The sequence below is a fragment of the Phocoena phocoena genome, chromosome 21, assembly GCF_963924675.1.
Source record: "Phocoena phocoena chromosome 21, mPhoPho1.1, whole genome shotgun sequence".
NCBI classification, from domain to species: domain Eukaryota; kingdom Metazoa; phylum Chordata; class Mammalia; order Artiodactyla; family Phocoenidae; genus Phocoena; species Phocoena phocoena.
The window spans coordinates 17428229-17451963 of record NC_089239.1 but is presented as its reverse complement, the minus strand read 5'-3'; the positions used below and the strand labels follow the sequence as shown (position 1 = coordinate 17451963).

Here is a 23735-nt window from a genome sequence, read left to right as displayed (position 1 = left end):
TGAATTCTGGAAAGATAGCGTTTATTATGAAAATCCAAGTGGCTTTCCAGAGCTTAACTACTGTTTTTAGTCATCTTACTATATTGTTGGATAGAAAAGAACTTAGGGATTAGGCCAAGCTTGCCGAACCTTCACATTTAACATACATCATTCACGTTCTCAGCTGCATCATCTATTTCATCGGCCATTTCCATCTTTATTTTCTAGAATTCTACAACTAAAGAATGAAATGATTCAAAGTGCAAAATAGAAACGCTGTAATTTGGTGGTACATGGAATGTTTTCACTTCTTAAGCAGTTATTAAAGAAAAAGGACCGGCATTTGATGAAAGATATATCATGTAATTAATTTCAAGTATATTGACTTCTTTGTTAAAACTTTAAAGACTTTTGTTCAACTCCATTATTTCAACTGTCTCAAAATGGTTATATCTCATAACTATTTTCTAAAGGCAAGCTCCATTTGAAAAGTATACTGAATAAAACACTACTCTAGTATAAACAATATCATATCTAAAAACAAATATGAGGTTAATTTGCATTGAGGAGTAAACTGCAAAACATACATACAGATTAAACTCTTGCTGCCCAAGAATTATGAAAAATGTTTCAAATGAAAGGCAAAGAGATTTTTGGCCCTGACTTCCAATATATAGTTCAGAATTCCCCAATAATGAGAATAAAAAGCAAACTGAAGTAACAACAAACATCAGATCATGCTTGCTGTCATCAAGGTAAAGATACAGCAGTACCAGCTGTGGGCCTGCATGTTACGGACATTTAGCAATTTTTATTAAATTGAACAGAACACAGTCACCAATTCCTCTCTTCCCTGTGATTTCTCCCCCTCCACATTTTGTTCATGTGTTTCCTGACAGATGCACAAGAGATAGCTACAGCCAATATGTAAATGTAAGATTCAAGGGAGAGGAAGTCCCTGCGTTAGGACAATCAGAAACTCCACGCTAGGACACTTCACATCCTAGAATTTTAGAGTTAAAAAAATACAATTCAAAGCTTTCATCTTAATTAAAATGTACAAATTCCCAAGGCTACACAAAGCAGGGTACAACACACTCCTGACTGCTAGTGCACAGCACCTTCTAACACAACATTAACTTGTTGGCCTGCTGTCAGACACTTAGCCTCAGCCATCACACGGGAATCACATATAATTTACTTTCCAAACAAGTCTCCAACAAGCCAGAAATTGTCAAATTTCTTCACTTGTTCTTAATAGCATATCCAGACACCACAGCGACAGTGCTTTAAAACATCAGTTTAGAGAGAGTACTTCAACAAAATACGATTCAGTACTTAGCAAGAAAGAAAACATACGCATTAAGAACCTTTTAGTAGTTCCCAAGTAAAACAAAATATACACTTCGCTATTTTTGTAGATTATAATTCCCCATAAAAATCATTACACTTCGCTATTTTTGTAGATTATAATTCCCCATAAAAATCATTACACTTCGCTATTTTTGTAGATTATAATTCCCCATAAAAATCATTAGCAGCTATAACTTTTATGCAATGCTGCATTTTAAAATGAAAACTCTCATTGCTAAGCCAGGGGCTAGGTTTTGGAAAAACAAAGCAGTGCTGTGTTTGGAATTCTGCCGATTCAAAATTAACCTGAGGAAATTTTTCAATTAAAAACAATCTTGACTTTACTTTTTTTTCTTTCTTAATAAATTTATTTATTTATTTATTTATTTATTTTGGCTGTGTTGGGTCCTCATTTCTGTGCGAGGGCTTTCTCTAGTTGCGGCGAGCAGGGGCCACTCTTCATCGCAGTGCGCGGGCCTCTCACTGTTGCAGCCTCTCTTGTTGCAGAGCACAGGCTCCAGCTGCGCAGGCTCAGTAGCTGTGGCTCATGGGCCCAGTTGCTGCGTGGCATGTGGGATCCTCCCAGGCCAGGGCTCGAACCCGTGTCCCCTGCATTAGCAGGCAGACTCTCAACCACTGCGCCACCAGGGAAGCCCTTGACTTCAACTCTTACACCTATGCCAAAGTTTAAAAAAATGTTTAAAGCATATAAAAGAACTCAACAATTATATCTAACAATATATCTATATGTTTATATACTGGCAGCCTATATAGTCAGTACCTAGCACAAAGGAAGGATTACTTTGTCCCATAATTTTGTTTAGTTTTCTTTAATTCGAATTAGCTACCAACATTTTAAAGATAGAGAAATTTCATATAAAAATTCATTATTTGGGTCTCTACTTGAAAAACAGATCTAGCTCCACTAGCATGCATTTCTTCGCTAGAGAGAGAGCTGAGCTGCATCTCCCTCACTGGGTCGGCTGGTCCTGTCCAGTCCGCTATAGCCCCACCCATGCCAGTGAAACCAACGGTCAGCTGCATGGCATTCTGCTGATTTTATTTCTTACAGCAGTTAGGAAAAAAGTGAAATTTGAGTGTTTCCATTAAATATTTATTTTTTAAAAAAAGACCAAGAAAGATTTTGTTCTAATAAAGATAGGACGGAACATATTTAATTATTCAAGTGAAGAACTAATGTTTTTAATATACTAAGTATGTACATAAACAAAGATCCCATAATGAAACTAAACTCATGTAACTGGTTTCCCTCATTCAGCTTCCACGCCCGGCCAGGGTAGATGTTTGGGCTTGAAGCCTCTGCTCTAGCAATCAGACTGGACCTGGGTGACTGTTTTCTAAGATGGCAGAGAGGATTCATGTATATACTGCGTGAACATATATATTCCTGTATATACCAAATGCTATATATATAGCACTACCATCTGATGATCTCTAAGGCCAAGTCTCCTGAGATTCTACACAGACGTATAAATTACATGAAAAAATATTTGGATGTTATAGTACTGTAATTTACCTTTACAAGGTTATTTGAAATTACACATTTATGTTTATGTGTTTTTCTTTATTTTTATATTATTAGCTCCCTAGTCTATAAGCTCCTTATGGGGAAGAACTATGTATGTTTTTCTCACCAATTCAATAATACTTCCTGAATAGACGGACAAAAGGAAACATGCCCAAAAGGTAAAATAAATTTATAAGAAAAAAATAAATGAAGAATACTAATAGGAAAGCCCAAGAGTAAAGGGTATTGAAGGCAAAAAGAGAGAATTTATTCTATTCAACTAGAAACTGTCAAAGAAGAATGAATTATCAATCTGGAAGCAAGTAAGCAGAAACACTCACTAATGGACCATTTACAATTAGCTTGAGTCTTTACAGAACTAAATACTTTTCCATGACATGGTAAAGAACTGCACCAGAGTGTCACATGTGAGAAAAATAAAATAGACCAAGATACCCAAACTAATCAATGCTGGGTATGGCACTAAGTTTTACATTTGAAAGGCATGATCAAGTAGTGATAAATACAAGAAATTAATAACTGCAGGGTAACAGCAGGGATCAAAAAGCCAGACAGCTGAGCTCAAATTCTATCACCATTTTATTTTATTATCTCCATATACTAACTCTGTAACCTTGCACAAGTGATGTTAACCTCTCCATACCTTAATTTCCTCATCTATGAAATAGAGATAAAAACAACATATTTTGGGCTTCCCTGGTGGCGCAGTGGTTGAGGGTCCGCCTGCCGATGCAGGGGACACGGGTTCGTGCCCCGGTCCGGGAAGATCCCACATGCCGCGGAGCGGCTGGGCCCGTTGAGCCATGGCTGCTGAGCCTGCGCGTCCGGAGCCTGTGCTCCACAACGGGAGAGGCCACAACAGTGAGAGGCCCACGTACCGCAAAAAAACAAAACAAAACAAAAAAACATATTTCTCTTTGGATTGTTATGAAGCTAAATGAAAGAAAACACACGAAGTACTTAGAAGAGTCCTTGGACTTATAAGGACTCAATGTTAGCGATGATGATGTAATCGCGACAAATTCCAATAGGACTGGTATCCTTATAGAAAGCAGGACGTGAGTCCCATTGGGTGAGGGTCCCATCCTTATGACCTCATATAATTTTAATTACCCCCTTAAAGGCCTTATATCCCCCCAAAACAGCATAAAGGTTAAGTAAAACTTACACTGAATCTTATATAAAATTTCACAAATTTATGCAAAATACCACCCAAACCACACACAATATATCAAAATAAGGCTAATGCATGTAAACTGCCACTGTATGCTGAAAAAACATACTTCCTCTATAATGGAAAAGTCAAAATGTGTTGATTCACTAATGGCAAAAACTATGTACTGATAAAGGTAACATTGTAATTATTGTAATCATATCACATAATTAATAACTACTCATTGCATGCACTGAATTGTATTTTTATCTGGCAAACAGAGCTGCGGCAATCTTAACTAACTCTATTAAATATGTTATTAAAATAAAACTCTTTTACCTGCTGAAAAACATCTGTTCCCTCATCGTAGTCCACCATACTGAAGAAGAGTTTGTTACAAAAAGCAGAGGAATAGCGCCACGAGTTAGCCAGTATTTGATATTCTTCGTTAGCTTGCCTGATAAGGATAATGGGACAGAGTAGAAACATTATCAGTATTGAAACATTAACAAAGCTATTAATAAAACAGGTAATTCTGGGACAAGAGTTGGTCTGTTTTAGTATGAACTGCAAGCTAAGAGTAGATTTTATAGTTTAAACAGAGGTAAAAAAATAGAATATTCCATGACGTAAAAATTATACAGAATTCAAACTTTATCGTTCGTGAATAAAGGGTTACTGCATCACAGCCACACTGATTCCTTTACTTACTGCTATGTTTGCTATTACACTACATAAGGGCAGAGTGGAGGAGTTCTAATAGAAAGCGTGTGGGCAAAAAAGCCCATCCTGACCCTTTAAATAAGAAGCCCGACAACTCTTATTACAGGGGATAAAATCATTTTGTGCCATCTCCTATACATATAACTTAAATCTTCTGATGATTTTCAGTAGCAGGCATAGAACAATTTTTAAGAATTTTGGAATTCACTTTAATGGAGAAATAAAAATCATGGATATATGTTTTAAAACTGTAAATACAGTTGTACTGCACCTTTATATATTCCATCTATCTAAAAATGCATTTACATTCACACCTAAAAGTAAGCAAAAATTTGAGTAGCTAAACCAAATGCCACAAACAAGCTCTTCTCTAAGAGCATATTTACTCCTATTTTGAATTTGTTTCTACTGGACATTTTGTTGATATGCCAGGTACTAAAGCTCTATATTTAGGTGAAGGCAGGGAGTGGAAATAAAGAAACGGTGTTGCTAGAAGGATGTAGGTATAGTCATGGAAAAAGAAGCAACAGTGATTGCTAAAACTTTAATTTTAAAAAGAGGGGAGGGGGCTTCTTCCATACGGTTGACTATTCACAGGAGATCTGGGGAGTCTCTCCCAAAAGAAGTATAGATATAAAAAGGTATAACCCCACAGTCACAAAAAGACTTGGAGTGGAGTCAGCAGCAGATAAACGAGTTCAAGAACTATCTGGAAAACATAAGGCTAGTGGAAAAGTTTTGATGGAGGAAGTTACAATCCCAGAGAAGACTGAAGTACAAGGAGAAGCTAGGAAAAATACTGGATTAGAAGCAGCAGAGATGCTGGCTCTGAGATTTCATCTTGCTAACGAGCTAGCCTATTACTGTTTCATGGATGCTGCCAGAAGCCATGAGACTCCTGGGTTAGAGACCTTATGGACTTTATTCTTCGTGTTTGTTTGCATCAGTTCCCCATGCCCCCAAGTTCATGGGGTAGCACAAAAGGCCCTTCCTGAATACCTGCACACACAGTTCACTGTGTTACAGGACAGCCATACTGAGTTTGGAGGACTTACTGTTTTTATAGCACATGATGATAAACCCCATGCTTTGTTCAGTGAAACAAATAATGTCACTCCTTAAGGCTTGTCACCACACACACAACCCTTGGCATTCTTGGCATGCCCAGCAAGAACATGCAGGATCATCAAAGCCCATGGCAGGATGATCATACTGTTGCTTTTGCCAACAGTATTCACAAAAAAATAACAATGCCATATAAAAAAAAAAAAAGAGCAAGGAAAGTAAAAGAGCGAGCACTTATAAATAGAAAATATGATTTCTCAAATGAAACACCAATATTAGTAGATAGAGTTAAATAAAATTCAAAGAACAAAATGGACACAGGTGGACAATATTGGTGGGAGGAAGGAGAGAGGTACCTAGGCATATAATCCAATAAGCCCAATCTTCACATAGAAGGAGCCCCAAAAAGAGAAGAGACAAAGGAAATTTTCTGGAAACACAATACAATTAAAGGAGACTAGGTATTCAAATTAAAATTACTTCCCAGGTTCTGAATAAGAGGAATAAGAAAAGACCAACATATTGTGATATTTTACAACACTAGAGGCTGGCAGATAACAGAATAACACCTTCAGAGTTTTGAGGGCATGTTATTTTCAATCTAGAATTGTATATCAAGCCAAACGATTAAGTTTGTAATAAACACGTTTGAAAAAATGTAAGTCATATGAAATTACCTTAGGCTATAATTGATAGAAATGGTAAAAATGAGAGTGTGATAGAAGAACTGTAAGAAAGGTAAAAGGGCAACTAGAAATATGATGCAGTAGGCAAGGTGGAAGATGTGTAAGAAAGCTGTGATCCAACTACGAAGCTATGAAATACAAATCAGGACAGGAATTTACTTGGACTTCAAGATGATGAGAACCAATTGTAAGCAACCATTACAATTAGAAAGAGTGGCACGATGCCCAGACTATCATTAAGGCACGTGTGGTCCTGCGACAGGAAAAACAACAACAAAATGAATCTAAAAGGCAAGGTCCAAAGAAGAAGAAAATTAAAAAGTATCATAATCTTGATTGCTAGGTGATGGGAAAAGGCAGTCATTTTGAACATTTTCTTTTGCGTCAGGGAGGGGGTCATAAACAACAGCACTGTGGAAAAGGAACCATAATAAAAACCTACTACTTTGCAATTGATGCTATTTCTGTAGAAACAATAAGTCAACCTACAGACAGAGCACAGATGTAATGATGGTTACAGTACAGAATGTAAGAGCTATCAACTATGACAATACAGGATTGGTAGGTAAAAGGGAGGAAGAAGGTGTACTTGCTAATCTTCGACTTAGGGAATCAAGAGATATCACTTACACTTATGAACAAGAAATAGAAGAGTGCTATTTACTGTTTAAAATAATAAAAACTATGAAAATGGTAAGGGGTGAGATGAGTTAAATTCTCACCTATTAGAGCCAGAAATGTAAAGATCAGGTCTACTGCATGAAATATATAAGACTAACATTTAGAGGTATGAAAAAAACACCAGAAGAAAAAAACACAAAGGAATAACAGTGATTGCCTGTGGCTAAGTCTGCAAATAAGTGAGTGCAAGGGCTAGGGACATTCTAGGCCCTTTTTTATTAACAAGGAGCACATAACAGTGCTATGATTAAAATATATTTAAGTGGGCTAAATATGAACAAGGCTATAATCTGAGGTCACTTAGCATAAAGACCTTAAGGGCACGTTTTAAGACAGCACAGTACAAAAACCGACCACTGTAAAGATCAGCCTGAGACTGCACTGTGCTCCCTAGGCAGAAAACTATATTGTATACATTCTGAATCTGTTCAAATGAAATAATTACAAACTTTCAAAACTTTGGTGGTTAAATAAGATTTAACCTGAGCACCTAATAGCAAGAAGTGAGCTAATCTCCAAGGTCTCTGCTTTCATGGAGTTGACGTTTTAGTGAGGAGACATATAATAAACAACCAAATAAATGAAAATCATTAAAAGGTAAGATATACACTGAGAAAAAAAATTACATGGAATTGTATTACAGAAAACAATGGAGGATCTACTCAGATGACGCGGTCATAAAAGGTTTCTCAGATGAAGCGACACTAATGCTCAAATCCCAAGGATGAGAAAAAGCCATCACTGAAAAAAAAGAGCTGGAGAACGGACATTTCGGAGAGCAGGAACAGCAAGCACGAGGGCTGGGAAGGGAAAGACTTCAAGGTACTGGAGAGATGAAGCTGTGATGTAAATGGGAACATGCTGTCTGTCTCCTGGAGGGATACACGCGGATTACATGGTTCACACCCTCCCCTCATCTATTTAAAACAGTGCCTCACGGCTCCTCTTCGAACCCTAAATAAAAGCAGAATTAGGACCAATATGAGCCCTAAAATCTGAGGTGATTTTTGTCATATGGAATATAATGTTACAGGTAATTATTCATCATTGATTTTCAAAGAAAAAATGTATAGTAGTGTCACACGGTGTATTGGCACTGATGATTAAGTAGATCTGAACATCTCTGTACTAATGAACCTTAAGAGACCAGTGCGGCCTTAAAAAAAACCGTTAAAACGATAGCATAACAATTAAGAAAGCAGTTTATTTTTACACAAAAGGACATCTTACACAAAAGCACATTTTAACTTTTAAAATGAAACTTAGGGAAATGGCACATCTGCAAAAACTGGCATTCTTATAATGATGCTCTGAGAAATGAAAATGCTTCATTTTGAAAAATACACAGGAAAAATACTATCGAATTTTAGTATTCAACATCTGAGTATAGTATCTTATGGAATGACGTAAGACTGCTTGAACTTTTTTCCCTTATAATGTTATAACCTACCCCAGACCTATTAGAATCTACTAAGTATACATTCATTCACTCATTAATTCACTCCACAAATATATATTAGTGCCAACAATGTGTCAGGTAATGAAGGACTGAATAATAAGATCAAGGGCCCTGACTTCAAGGAGAATACACTCTAGTGAGAAACTGATGCCTCACACAAGTATACACAAAATGTCAGACAGCTGGAAATACTCTGAAGAAAATAAAACGAGAAAATGTGATAAGTCGTATTGAGGGGTCAAAGAGGATGAATTCATTTTGCCTTCAAACTCTGTTTTCTACACCATCCACTTCCTCAGTTTAATTTCCTAGTAATCAACTGTGGGTTCTATCCTCTGTTCCAAAGTCCTAAAGAGTTCCCCACTGCCTATATAACGAAGACCATGGGCAGAAGAGAAAACAAGAGCCTCTATCCCCTGGCCACAATTTACATCTACAGTCTGTATCCGCAGGAACATACCACATGCTCAAAGGGTCTCTCCGTTTTGTGACACCCTGTGTTCATTCTTTAAGCTTTAAATCATTAAATCCTCTGCTTAAAATGTCCTCCCTTCTTTCAAAAGCTTGCTCAAAAATGCCCCTCCCTCAGAAGCCACTTCAATTCTCTATAATACTTCGGGCAACTGTCAGAAATGGAAATTCTCAGCTGCCGTGCAGCGCTGTTTATTTTATGCACATACTATTCTGCTTATGCGTACTATGTTTATGCAGTGATTGTCCAGAATAGGTATTTAATAAAGCTTTGATGATGAATAATATATTTTCCTAAAGAGTCAATATATTACATATACCCTAAAACTAAATAATACTAACTTAGAGATTTTGAATTCTGGACAGTCTGACTAAAAGCCCACTTAGTCAGATTTATGTCACAGGTTAATGTCTCTTTTAAGGCCAATTTGCTTCACGGTATCGGTGGTCTTAGGAAGAAAAAAAGAAACACCTTAAATCTTTGTACCATCACAAATATATGCTATTTGTCAAAGGAATAGTGGTCTTGATTTGAAAGATTATAAGGACTAAATCATCTCCTAACATCATGTTCCTAAATCAATTTCATATGAAATATAAAATCTAGATCTTAATCATCAGTGATGTTTATTCAGCGTTTTAATATATGCTACAATAATAAAAAAGTGTACCTCACAGTCTCCGCCTTTAAGAAGCTTGTCAGAGAACAGAATAGACACACACTAACACACAAGTAAGATACATATATTGAAAAAAGAATGCAGATTGTAGATGCTATACAGCATATAGAAGAGAATGGGATCACAGTGGATTGAGCAGCTGGACAAAGTGTGAATGTGAAAATATTCAGAAAAGAATGGAAGGACTAAAATTATAATAATCAAGGAAGGACAGGAAGAGAATATGAAGGCAACAGAAGCAGTATAAACAAAGACTACCCAGTCTGAAATGTATATTATGTAGTCAAATAACAGAACTAAGTTTCATGTTAGAAAATAAGGAAAGAATAGACTGGAAGCTCTCTTCCAGGAGAAAGATAAATAAGATCTTGACTTTATTCTGTAACTAGTGAACAACTACAAGTGTTTTGAAAGAAGTAGATTATGCAAAATACTAATTAAGAAAGCTGTATCTGGCAACAGTGTGCATAATGTATTAGAGGAGGAGAAAATAAATGTTTGTAAACCACTCAGAACATTACTATACTGGTCTAGTTGGGAAAATATATGCGGCTACTAAAATACTATATAAATGAAGATATGACCTATTTCTTACATATTCTCCTTTAGAATCTAGAGCACCAAAGCAACAAGCAAAATTTTCTACACATCTTGCTTCTAGTTAGGAATCTATCTGTTGGCATAAAGAATTCCAGGGGAGCTAAGCAAATTACATTTTTTCAACACAAATACAATACTCAGAGAAAATTTACTACTGACAAGGTAAATGGGGGCTTTCTTCTGTTGAAGGTAATTTAGTAGCAATAGGACTAGAGACCAGATCTGTTTGTCACTAGAAATAATTCAATAAGCCTGAGAAAAACATATTTCAATGTTGATGATATCTATTTAGGGTAAAAAAGATTGTTAGAAGGAATATGCCCCAATAACATAAACCCTGTTCTCTAAACTTAACTCCATTATCTCTTATCTCTCCATATTCCAACTTCTTCATGCTTAACAGGGGATAGAAGAAGCCTAACTAATGACAAAGAAAGTGACTGGCTTCTTGCATATGTTTGTGTCAGCTTAGACTAACGAGCAAAGGTGTCATTAATGCTTATTAGAACCCTTCAAACTTCACTGCCATCTGAAATTGAAAGCTGAAAACCACAAATGCTCCTAGCACTTAAATAAGCACATTTCCAACACTGTTAGCTAAAAAAGTACTTTCTGTTTTAATAGTTCATAGGAACATTAGAGACGTAACTTTATGAATGGGAGGAACACTGTAAATTTTCCTAATCTATTAACATGCAACCTGAAGAGGGCAGTCAAGTTGCAGCAAAGCATCCAAGAAGGCCTAAGCAGTAACTGCAGGGCACAGTTCTGGGAAAACTCTTCTATTAAATCTTCTCAATTTTTTATTATGGAAACAAGAAAAAAATCAATCCAAATGCTATAGCAGTTTATAATCCTTTTTAAAGGGTTATGCAAAACTAAAAAGGATTATTAACTCATCCATAGTTGTATATATTTAATATAGCTCCCACGATGAATGTAGTTTTTATCTTTTATGCCCTTCAAGGGATTTTTAAAGAAATATGGTTTCTCTTTTTTTTTTTTTTGCGGTACGCGGGCCTCTCACTGTTGTGGCCTCTCCCGCCGCAGAGCACAGGCTCTGGACGCGCAGGCCCAGCGGCCATGGCTCACGGGCCCAGCTGTTCCGCGGCATGTGGGATCTTCCCGGATCGGGGCACGAACCCATGTCCCCTGCATCGGCAGGCGGACCCTCAACCACTGTGCCACCAGGGAAGCCCTATAGTTTCTCTTTTTAATGTTAATCAAACTTCCTATAAAATAAGATTCATATTAAAATCTCTATGTATGCCTTTTATTTATATTTTTATGATAAATTATATATAGATATAACTATATATTGCATGGATATTCCAAAGTGTATCTTCATAAAACCTCAAATTATTCAATCTCTATAGATAGTGATATATAGAGAGAGATCTGGTGTGAGTGGAACCATCCATTACTTATGGTTCTGATACCCTGAAGAGAAAAAAACTGGTAAACAACACCCTGCACAAAGATTTCAACAGTGATTTCTCTCTGGTTGTGCTACAAATATTCAGGACCCTACTGAATATACTGAAATATATTAAATAGACCCAATGCCTCTGAAGAGCTGAAGAATCCACAGTTAACTACCACTTTGTAACTGGCTCTGTATAATTCACGACTTGCCAGATAAAGATATTGTGTCCATTACGCCTATGTTTTCTGAGCATCTATTTTTTTCTTTGGAAAACAATTCTAACATGAACATGCGATTCCAACGCATATATTACAGCAAAAATGTATTACAGCAAAAATGTATAAGAGATATTAAACTGTATATAACATGCATAGTAGCAACTCAGTTTATGAGTCAGCAGAATTTTTGCTCTCTTAAGAAAAATGGTAATACTAACATACAAAAAAGCTTAACAGGTTGTATGCTAAGAAAACTGACACATAGCTAAAAGAAGAAAGGAACTGTGCAGAAATTAGGAAATCTAGTTCATGATTTGTTTTCAGAGATCATACTGGTGGTGTAATTCTAAAACTATTTTATATGCACTGAAAGGGAGAGCAAATGAGCAAATACACCAGTATTGCTGGGATCCAGGTTTTCATTTTGGAGAAAGGAGATAAAACGATGGAATAGGGAAAATAGAGGAAAAACCCTACAGTGTTAGCTTGGAATAGGAGATATCTAGTTAAAGTCATAATTTATATATGTATGTATGTATGTGTGTGTAGGTACACACATACACATATCCTAGCTCTATCTACTAAAAAAGGCTGCAAGCAATGATACTGTCCCAGCAGCAAACAGTATAACTTGCCCAGTTCTTGCTTTCTAAGTATCATTTCCTACCAAAAAACTGATTCACTTTGTTATAAAGCAGAAACTAACACACCATTGTAAAGCAATTATACCCCAATAAAGATGTAAAAAAAAAAAAATGCTTCTTGCAGTTCCATGACAGGGAAAAATATATAAAGTAGGCTTAGAATATTTTGTTGAGCCAGAAAGCAAAGACTAACAGAGGCATGTAAATGACACAGGAGTTGGTTTCCACTGATCAAATTTAGGGCAACTTGAACACTGAAGAATAATTACAGAAACAGATTAGTAAATAAAAAAAAGAATCTTTGCATTGAGATACTCAGAAGGGCAAATGGGGGAAAGAAAAGCTCTCATTTATAGAAGAATACTAACTAATTAATGTTAAAGCAATGACAGAATGTTTAAAAATCACTCCTTCACAATCATCAGTGTAATATCAAATTCAGGCAGAGATGTTCAATGGATGTTACAATCACTGGGTAAAAAAGTGCCAAGAAACAGGATAGTCACATTATCTCAAAGTGTCCCCCCTCTTAATCCATTCACCTTCCCCAAACACTTACTACAAGGGAAAGATATACTTGTACAACAGAAAGATGTAATGATCACCGCCTCTATCGAGTGATCGATCTCATCACTGGTGTTTGAAAGAACTAACATTATGTGCCTCCTGATAGGATGCAATAAGAAGTACACAAATAACTGCTATAGTACTTTAAAAAAAAGCAGATTATGTCATTGAATTAATGCCATTTCACTTAAAAGTAATAATGGTATTCTGATTAGGTAAGACTGTCTTATTAAAATATGCAAACTGAAATATTTAGCAGTGATATTTCATGATGTCCACAAGTCAAAAGTATATTTGCTGGTATGTGACTCATTTTTTACTTATACTTAAAAGACTGTGAACAAAGAAGAACAAAGAGCATCTCTCATCACCCACCTCCACAGGGGTTAAGTCGCAACCACTGCAGTCACCCACAGACAGTGTACCAAGAGGAGATCAGGATGAAAAACAGGTGAGGCGCCCTGTGCTTTGGATAAACAGGCCCTTAGATAGTTAGACACATATCTCAGGAAGAATTTCAATGACCCGAGCGAGATTCTTGCATCTTCCCAGACATAGCAAAGCACTAAATCATTAACATACACCTGTTCTTTGGAATTATCAGTGATCTTTTACCAAGATGTGTGTCATTGCTTTTACCAAGACTGCATGTTATTTCCAAACCAAAAAAATTTGTAAACTGGCCCCTCCCCTACCTCTTCAGAGCAGTTTCCTCAGGACTAACTGAGTGGCTGTCTCTCAGGCTATATATCATCCCCAGTAAGACCCTGAATAAAATGTAAACTCACAACTCTTATGTGTCTTTCTTTAAGGCAATGAGCAAAATCAAATGTGGCAAAATGTTATAATTAGTGAAATCTTGGTAAAGTGTAGACTGGTGTCTTTGTACTACTGTTTCAATTTTCTGTAGGTTTGAAATTATAAGATGGGTGACTAAATCTGGACTTTATATACAAATAATATAGAAAATAGAGCTCAGAGAATGCTACAGTGTCACATAGATAATGAAAGTTCACTGAAAACATCCATTTATTCATTGTAAAAGAGTTGGGATTATCCAATCTGAGGAAGACACACCTAGGAGGAAATTTAATACAGTGAACTTAAATCACATCCCTTTGACCTAAAAAAATAATTAAACTAGACAGCGTTCAGCAATAACCCTAAAACATCATTTATATTAAACTGGTCATGGATTTAGTCAAGTCTGAAACAGTCCTCACGTATTAGCCAAGCCAGGCAAAGAATGTGTGAATGGCATGAGAGTTTGCCAGTCTTTGACAAAGAAGTGGAATACTTTGTCCAGGTAGCCAGACATATTAGAAAAACTTAAGAATTAAGGCCGTAGAGAAATATTATCCAAGGACTAAAGGAAATGATAAGGGTTGTAATCCCAAAACCATTTAGAAAGCACTTACCAGTGCATTAAGAGATGGACACGGTAATTTTATCTACAAACGATTCTCACATTATGTGCTCACTTTAGAATTGAATCTCCTAAGAGATATGACTTCACTGTAATGAAACAAAAGGCTGATGAGCTCTTCCACATGGTCTTGGCCAGCTATCTCCAACTCACCAGCCCTTGCTATGAAACGCTAATCTGAACGAAAGCTTTCATGATCTAATGAGTTTAAGGAATGCTGGCTGATGGATCCCTGCACTAAAAGATTAATAATCTTAGTTGGGAATGCAAAATGCAAATTACAGTTCACAGGGCAGAAACAATAATGAATATGTACACTTAAGGAAAGCATTAAACTTACTAGCTTTGGAGTCACAAATCCCAACCCTGACAGGTATCAGCTCTGTGACTTTGGGTAAATTATATAACCTCTCAGCTTTGATGTTGTCATCTAAAACATGGATTTTTCTCAGTCCTACCTTTTAGAGTAGTGAGAATGACATGAGATATTATATATATAAATGACCTAACACAGGACTGCCCAAATAGTTTACACATAATAAACAATCATTTTATTTAGTTAGAGAAGAAAAGATGTTAGCCAGTTAATATCTAATATATCAATGTAATAATTTATTCTCCCTCCTCTTTAAAATACCTTTGTAATTACTAATCATTTTTTCATTTATTTGAAGTCCAACAATATATTAACTTCCAATACATTACCAAGCTTTGACTGTATGTGCACCCTGCTTGACTCTACATGTACTTTTTGATTTTCCTTCATCTGGATGTTTTTTCTTACATCTATTGAATGACAGTAATAACCTTAGAAGAGGTTATTTTGTTCTTAGAATTTTTAGCGAATTCTGGTAGAGATAAGTAACTTTGTGGTAGAATACATCTAAAAGATTTAGCAATTATGGGGAATATTCCTTACAGTACAATTAGATAAAGGAAGTTTGGAGTTAACACTTACGGGAGGTGAGAATTATATTGAGTAGTCTTAATTTAACAACTTTATTTGGCCAAGGAGTTTGATGTGTGCACTGAGGAAGGTGAGAATTGAATTCTGAGATTTGTGAAGAAACTGGCTTTGTGAAAGAAGAGCAGAATGATTTGCTAAGAGGGCTTACAAGGAAGCCAATAGCTCATTCATCAGCCATTCAGCAAAGAAAAGCAACTGGAGAATCCTTAAGTGTGTCAGCTCTAGAAGAAAATTTCACTTTTTCTTAAAGAAAAGAAAAAAGCAGAAAAAGTCTCACAAAGGAAAGCACTAATCTTTTAAACTTATAGCTATGAACATTTCAATGACTCTACAGAATTATAAAAAAGTTACAGCAGTATTATAGAAATGGTCCCAAATTACACTGACACAGAAGGACCCAGGAGAATTCAAGTTTTTAAACAAAAATGACTGCTGATGATAGAGTGCCTTTCTCAATGAATCTACAACTCCCTCTGAGGCACTTAATTTATAATACAGAATATAATTTGAATACTTTTTCTTGAAAATTTTTCTTGAAACTCCTCTTTACCTTTCCATCTTGGCTGTCCCCGTGAGATCTCTTTCATTCACTCTGCTCATATGGGTCACATTCGGTACTCTCTTGGCTCAATGACAGTAGATCTCAGACCACTTTTCAATCACAATTATTTAACAGATCCTCCTTTTAAATTTATATTACTCTATAAGGTAAATCTATCAACTTCATCCAATAAACTCCAAGACATCCCTCTTTCAGCTCACTTAATATTTTTCCTCTCCAGTTCCATTAAAATCCTGAGTTATTTCGACATACATGTTTATAATCTAGATGTGAGCCCAGCCTTATCATTCCTAAAGCTTCTCTATTATATCCACAGTCATCTACATTATACTTCAGCAATTTACTCATTTATTTAATCAACCTTTACAACTTCCTAATTTTCAACCCCGTCCTCCTTTCACACAAAACCTCTCCTTCACTCTTGTGAAAGTCTAGCTTAATTGTATCACGCCTTGTTTATCAGCTGTCCCCTGGCTTCTTTGACCCCCTAACCAACTTTTAACCCCCAGTTACACATTTCAGATATACTCTCACTAGCGTTCTCAGAATATGTGCCGATTGATCCACTTCGTAGAATAGAGCAAACAGGTTAATCCCTATGGAGGGTGTTCTTGCTCCTAAATTGCTGAGTATGGGGAAGAAATCATTTAATTCTAGAGATTCTTCACTAAAAATCTGAGTATTCTAGTTTCATAAAGGATCCTTGTCAATGCTATATGGTCATCCAAATAACTAATAAGTCTTCATCCATTCCCATTGTTCCTCAACGAAATTAAATTTTAAAAAGCTGTGAATCATGAACCTGCTACTTAGCTTCCCTGTCTCTATACTGGCTGCACACTAGAATTACCTAGAGCATGTTTTTTAAAATGTCACTGTGTTGACCTGCCCCCCCCACAAGGAAAACCAATTAAACCAGAATGTCTAGGTATGGGAAGCACACATATCTGCTCTACAGTTTTTATTTGCCTCTAAACCTTCATGGGCTCTTCCTTTCTCCTCTAACAACTTCACCATCATCTTGATCCATGAATTAACTTTTCCTAATAACGTCAATCTTTTTCTCTTGTAAATCTAAAACTACTCTAAAATTTAAAAGTTTATTGCAAAAAAGGCTGTAATAAACAAGTAAATAAAGGTTATTTTGAGCTAAGCATCATTAAAAAATTGAGGGTCCATATTTAACCATTTAACAACATAATGCATTAAGTAAACTTAAAGGATATACCATTTAACAGTATGCTGTGGTTTATGTTATCAAAATGTATACAATTATATGTAACTGTAAAATAAATACTTGGATAATAAAGTCTTTCTAGGTTACAGCTGCAAAAAATATAATAATTAAATAGATTTCTTCATAACAGTGGTGAATACAGGAAATCAATATATTCAACCTTTAGAAGCAAAGAAATGATCTCCCTAAAATATATAAGGTATTGTAGGATGCCAGAGGACAGTTTATATTTTTGTGGAATCTGAACTGTTACACCAAATGCCAACTAAGATGGTATTTTTGCCTCAGAAGGGCTTTTCAGCACCCCTTAGATAAACATAAACATACCCTGTCCTTAATGCTAACCTAATTCTGACAAATGTTAATGTCCACTTAAGTACTGGTCCTCAAATTGATAGGAGGGGAACTCAGAATCATCTGAAATGGTGTTTTTCAAAATATTTTGCTTTTCATCTTTTCTACCCACTTTGAGCTATGTCCCAACATATACTCATTATTAGATTGTGATAAAATCTTTCATGAAAATTTCAAAATACTGAAATTACCTTTCTGCAAGCTAGTCTGAGAGAAATTGGTTTATTTTTTTCATTGGCCCATGTTACTAATAATTTTGGTTTCCACTAAAGTTCAAAATGGTTTAGAAATCTGAAGTCTACAGATGATTATACAATGTGAAGAGTCTGAATGTGGAGCTACAAGTGTTTGTTCTTGAAAAGAGAAAGTGTTCAGCCAAGAAGAAACAGAAAACCTGAATTGTCCTTAACAATTGAGGAAATGGAATACGTAATTTAAAATCTCCAGGTCAAGAAGATTTCACTGGAGAATTCTATCAAACATTTAAAGAAGAATTAACATAATTTCTAAAACTGTGTAATTTCACAAATCACTTCCAGAAAATAAATGAGATGGGAACATTTCCCAATACATTTTATGAGGTATCAGCGTGATACCAAAATTGGACAGACAGTATAAATAATGAAAAATATAGATCAATATCTGACATGAACTTAGATATAAAATACTTCAACAAAATATTAGCAAATAGAATTCAGCAATACATAAAAAGAATATAATACAATCAAATGGGATTTATTCCAAAATGCAAAGCTGATTCAGCGATTGAAAATCCATCAATGTAATCTACCATATCAACAACCTAAAGAAGAAAGAACCTATCAATTGACTCCCCCAAATCTAACAAAATGCAACACCCATTCATGACAAAAGCACTCAGTAAACTAGTTCCTCAACCTGATAGAGAACATCTACAAAACTCTTACACCTAGTATCATACTTAGTGATGAAAGACTGAATCCTTTCTCCCAAAGATCAAATCAACAGTAAAACATAAAACTATAAAACTTTCCGAAAAACACAGAAGAGGAGGGCTTCCCTAGTGGTGCAGTGGTTGAGAGTCCGCCTGCCGACGCAGGGGACATGGGTTCGTGCCCTGGTCCGGGAAGATCCCACATGCCGCAGAGCGGCTGGGCCCGTGAGCCATGCGCGTCCAGAGCCTGTGCTCCGCAATGGGAGAGGCCACAACAGTGAGAGGCCCGCATACTGCAAAAAAAAAAACCAAAAAACAAAACAACAACAACAAAAAAAACACAGAAGAGAAAAAAATAGAACTTTGTGATCTAGGGCTAGGCAAAGAGTTCAATTTGACAACAAAAGTAAGATCTGTAAAAGGGGAAACTGATAAACGGGACTCACTAAATTAAAATCTGCAAAAGACCTTGTTATGAAAATGAAAACACAAACCATAGACTAGGAGAAAATATTTAAAAACCACATATCTGACAAAGGACTAGTATCTACAATATATAAAGAACTCTCAAAATTCAGTAAAAAAAAAATTCAATTAGAAATAGGCAAAAGACATGAAAGATATTTCACTAAAGAGGTGATACACAGATGACAAAAAAGCAAACGAAAAGATGTTCAACACCATTACACTAGGGAAATGCAAAAGAAAACCACAAATTAAAACTATATACCCACGGAATGGCTAAAATAAAACAATGACAACACTGATGCTGGTGAGGATATGGAAAAACTAGGTCCTTCACACACCACTGGTGGGACTGTAAAATGATACAGCCACTCCGGAAAACATTTTAGCAGTTTCTGATAAAGCTAAACATGCAACTACCATTGCAATTCAGCCATCGGACTCTCTGGCCATTTATCTCAGAGAAGTGAAAACTTAAGTTCACACAAAGCCTGTACAAGAATGTTCATAACAGTTGTATTTGTAATAGCCAAAAACTGGAAACAATCCAGGTGTCTTTTAACAGATGGATGGTTAAACAAACTGCAGTACATCCATACCATAGGATATTACCCAGTAATAAAAAGAATGAAGTACTGACAAATACAACAACTTGGATGGATTTTGAAGGAGTTATGATAAGTAAAAACAAGCCAAAGCCAAAAGGACATATACTATATGATTCCACTTACATAACAGTCTTTAAATGATGAAATTACAGACATAGAGAATAAATTCAGGAGGTGGGGAGATGGGGTGGGTATGGCTAGAAAGGGCAACAGGAGGGATTCTTACTGTGATGGAACTGTTCTGTATCAATACCAATATCCTGTTTGTGAAACTGTGCTACAGTTTTACAAGATGTTAGCATTGGTGGGGGGGTGTCACTGAGTAAAAGGTATATAGGATTTCTCTGTATCATTTCCTAGAATTAAATGCATGTGAAACTACAATTATCTCAAACAAGCACTGTTGTATATATATTATATTTATATTTGTCCAAAAACTTTCTTTGGTATGTTCCCACTGAAAATTATTTCATTCACTTCAAATCATATCATAGGAAGAAATTTCTATATCATAGGAAGAAATTTCCCATCATTAGAGGTACTGAAAAGTAAACAGACTTCCTTGAGTATGGCCTCTTGATTAAACTATTTGATCAGAGTATGTTTAAGGGGGCTACTTCATTGCCCCTTCATTGCCCCTAATATATATGTAGGTGACCTACAAGGCAATATTTGAACCAAATTCTATAACATATGTACCTTTATACAGGACATAAAGATAAAAAAATCTGTTTTATGATTACATGTGGATTGGTTAAGTAAATATTTTATACAATATAAAAATATTAGCCTATCAAAGTCATTTCCTAGAAAACAATGACTTTGAGCTTACATTTAAATGCACTTATAGTTGACTAGAACATTGAACAAATGTTTAATTCTATTATATACTTTTATCTTAGCTCTAACAAACATATAATCACACAATAATAGTTTTTAATTTTTTAAATGCATACATTACCTGCACACAGAACACTGCCGCTGAGGTTGAAGAGCAGTGAACATAACAATCATAGAATAGTTTCGAGGTGGTGTCTTTATAAATTTTCGGAATTTGTCACCATTCATTCGGAAGATTGAGCGCCTGGAGCTCCATTCCATCAACTGTTCTACTTTCTCAGCTAAAAGATTCTGCAATAAACATAGGAATTTAAATTTACACAGGGTTAAAATTCTTCAGTTTGTACTTCAAGTAAAAAGAATTACATGGGATTATATTTTACCTAAAATTCATTTCTGCTAAAAGTTCTTGTTTTGGTGAACACAGTCATTGTTAACTGACCATATATGCATAAAATATTTCATCTATTTTTCCTAACAATTGTAAAAGTTTATAAAAATAGATATCAAAAGTAAAATAGACTTTCACTTCCAGAAAGATGGAATAGATATGCTTTTCCCTAATCCCCCACTTAAGACAGCTAAAAACTCTGGTCATATGAAAGACAAGCATAAGAAGGCTCTGAAAAGTGGGAAGAAGAAGGAGGGCTGGCTGGTGACCCCAAAATGAAGAGACCGTGGTGGTGAGTGCCCTGAGTTTTGTTTCAGCCTCACCCATCCCAGACTGGTAGCCAGAGACATTGGCAATCCAAGAACACCAATGGACACAAACAAACAAAAACCCCAAGAAAAGCCTGCTCTCTTTACCCAAAGGACAAAAAAGGGCGACCTAGTAAGACAAAAACTAACTGCTCTGGTCTAGCCAAACACCACAGACGAAACACTGCCCTTCCACCACCTCCCTCGCTAGCAAGGGCGGAATGGGGAGCCTCAACCCAACTCTCAATTTCCCTCCAAGCATCAACATGCAAACAGCTTGGAGGATCTCACGAAGACGAAACTGAGCAAAAGACACGTGTGCACAAAAGAGCACTGCATGATTCTACTTATAGTAAGATCAAAAACAGGAAAAAAATCTATTGTATTAAAAGTCAGGATAGTGGCTTACTGCAGCAGGAACTGGGATGGTGGGAGGCGTAGTGAGGCGAGACGGTACCATGGAGCTGGGGGCTAGGAAGATTCTCTTCCAGGGTGGGGTGACAGTGAAAGTAACACTCTAGCCTCTGTACAGAACGCTCTTAATCTTTAGATTGTCCATTTTACCTGAAAAAGTCTGAGAAGTAAAAAACTCTACAGGGTTGTATTCCTATAAGAAATTTGTTAGCCTTGGAAAATCAAGAAAGAATGAGTGGTCGGAAGAGAAGGGCTTCAACTGTGCCATTTAAGAAAGACTAAGGACCTAGGCACAGACGAAATCTTAATTGATGAGACGTATGACACCTGAGCACACCAAGCACAGTCTAAGAGTCCTGTACGAAAAGAAAAAGGGCTGTGCTCTGGTCACTACACACGAAAGCTTGGCCAAGACACTTCACCTCTCAGAACCTAGGGACTCATCGATTAACATCTGACCTTCCAATACATACCTAGATGATCTACTGAGAGATGATAGATAAAAACCTTTGTAAATTATAAAGTACTATAAAATACAAGGCAGTATTGGTAGAAGTATTGTTTTCATTATTGTTAGATAACAAAGGGTGATTTTACCACTATATTCCTATATGTAGTCTACAATTCTTTTCCTGTCAAATTTCCTACATATTCTGAATATACATCAAAACACATGAGAACCACAGTTTTAATTCTGGCTATTACTGGAGAACTTGTGAAGAACATTATATTCAGATTAAATATTAGATGACAAAAAATAATGAGATATTTTCAAATAAAAGTCTATCTTTCTCTAGTTACGGTCTCAGAATATTAAGTGCTTTAGACATGCTAAGCGCCATGCTATGGACATCACATATGCTATCTTATTAAACTCACATAGCAACCATAGCAGCACAGCAATAATAAGCTTAATCCACAGAGGATGAAGCTGAAGTCTAAGGAACGGTAGCTCTCGCCACTGCCCTACCCTGAAGTGGTTTTACTTGCAACAGACTTCAAAAAGTACACCAGTTACCTTAAACCAGCAACTGACATCTCTAGTGAGCTCTCACTTTCACTCATCTGACAAGCCTCAAATCCCCCATTATTAGAGGAAAAGGTACTGCTGACCTATTGTTTGAGATAAAACACCTTACCATGGTAAGTGGTACAGAGGTTTATTAGTTTGGGTTTTTGTTGTGTTTTTTTTTAAAGAAACATTCTAATTTTAAAAAGGAGGTAAATCAATAATTTCTATATGTGGAGAAAATAGTGTTAGTAAACCAAATACATGTCTTTCCATGTGAAAAAAAACATATAAACAGCAATAATTTCTGAAGATACTCAACTATATTAACAAATCAGGTCTAGAAACAAAAAAATAAAAAGGGAAAGGTATTGTAAAACATAGCAGTCATGCACCTTAAAGATCTGTAGTAATAACAACAATAGCTAGCACTTATTGTGTGCTTACTATGTGATAGGCACTGTACGAAATGCTTTTCTTGTATAATGAATTCATCAATCCTCATAACAATCCTATGATGGGGGAATCATTGACATTTCAAGTTTAGAGACAAGGAAACAGAGGCACCAAGACATTAAGTAACCTGTCCGAGATTATAAAGCTAGTAAATGGTAGAACTGGGGATTCCCAGTCTTATTCCAAAGTACATACTCTAAACATCTATACACACTGCAGAATCTTACAGGTTTTAGAGGTTACAGAAAAATTCTTGCAACCAATAGACTAATATTCAAATGAACACATTGCATTCAAAATAAAAATGTTAAGGGAATCCCCCGGTGGTCCAGTGGCTAGGACTCCACTCTCACTGCCAAGGGCCAGGGTTCAATCCCTGGTTAGGAAATTAAGATCCCATAAGCCATGCAGCACAGCCAAAAAAAAAAAAAAAAAGTAAGAGTCTACATAATGAAGAAGGGACAACACTACTACATAAGGAAAGAGAAACCTCATCGCATCTTGAACTAGTCACCTTTGCACAGAAAAAGA

General features: G+C 36.0%; 1 protein-coding gene across 2 annotated transcripts in view; it reads right to left on the bottom strand.

Annotated features, from left to right (window-relative positions):
* TUSC3 (tumor suppressor candidate 3) overlaps positions 1-23735 on the bottom strand; it is a 181989-nt gene that overhangs the window by 100712 nt on the left and 57542 nt on the right. For both annotated transcript variants that reach the window (XM_065900082.1, XM_065900081.1), the window contains exons 2-3: positions 20748-20917; positions 4374-4491 (exon numbers count right to left, since the gene is read on the bottom strand). In XM_065900082.1, coding sequence (XP_065756154.1) covers positions 4374-4491; positions 20748-20917 — 288 coding nt within the window. The remainder of the gene's footprint in view (positions 1-4373; positions 4492-20747; positions 20918-23735) is intronic.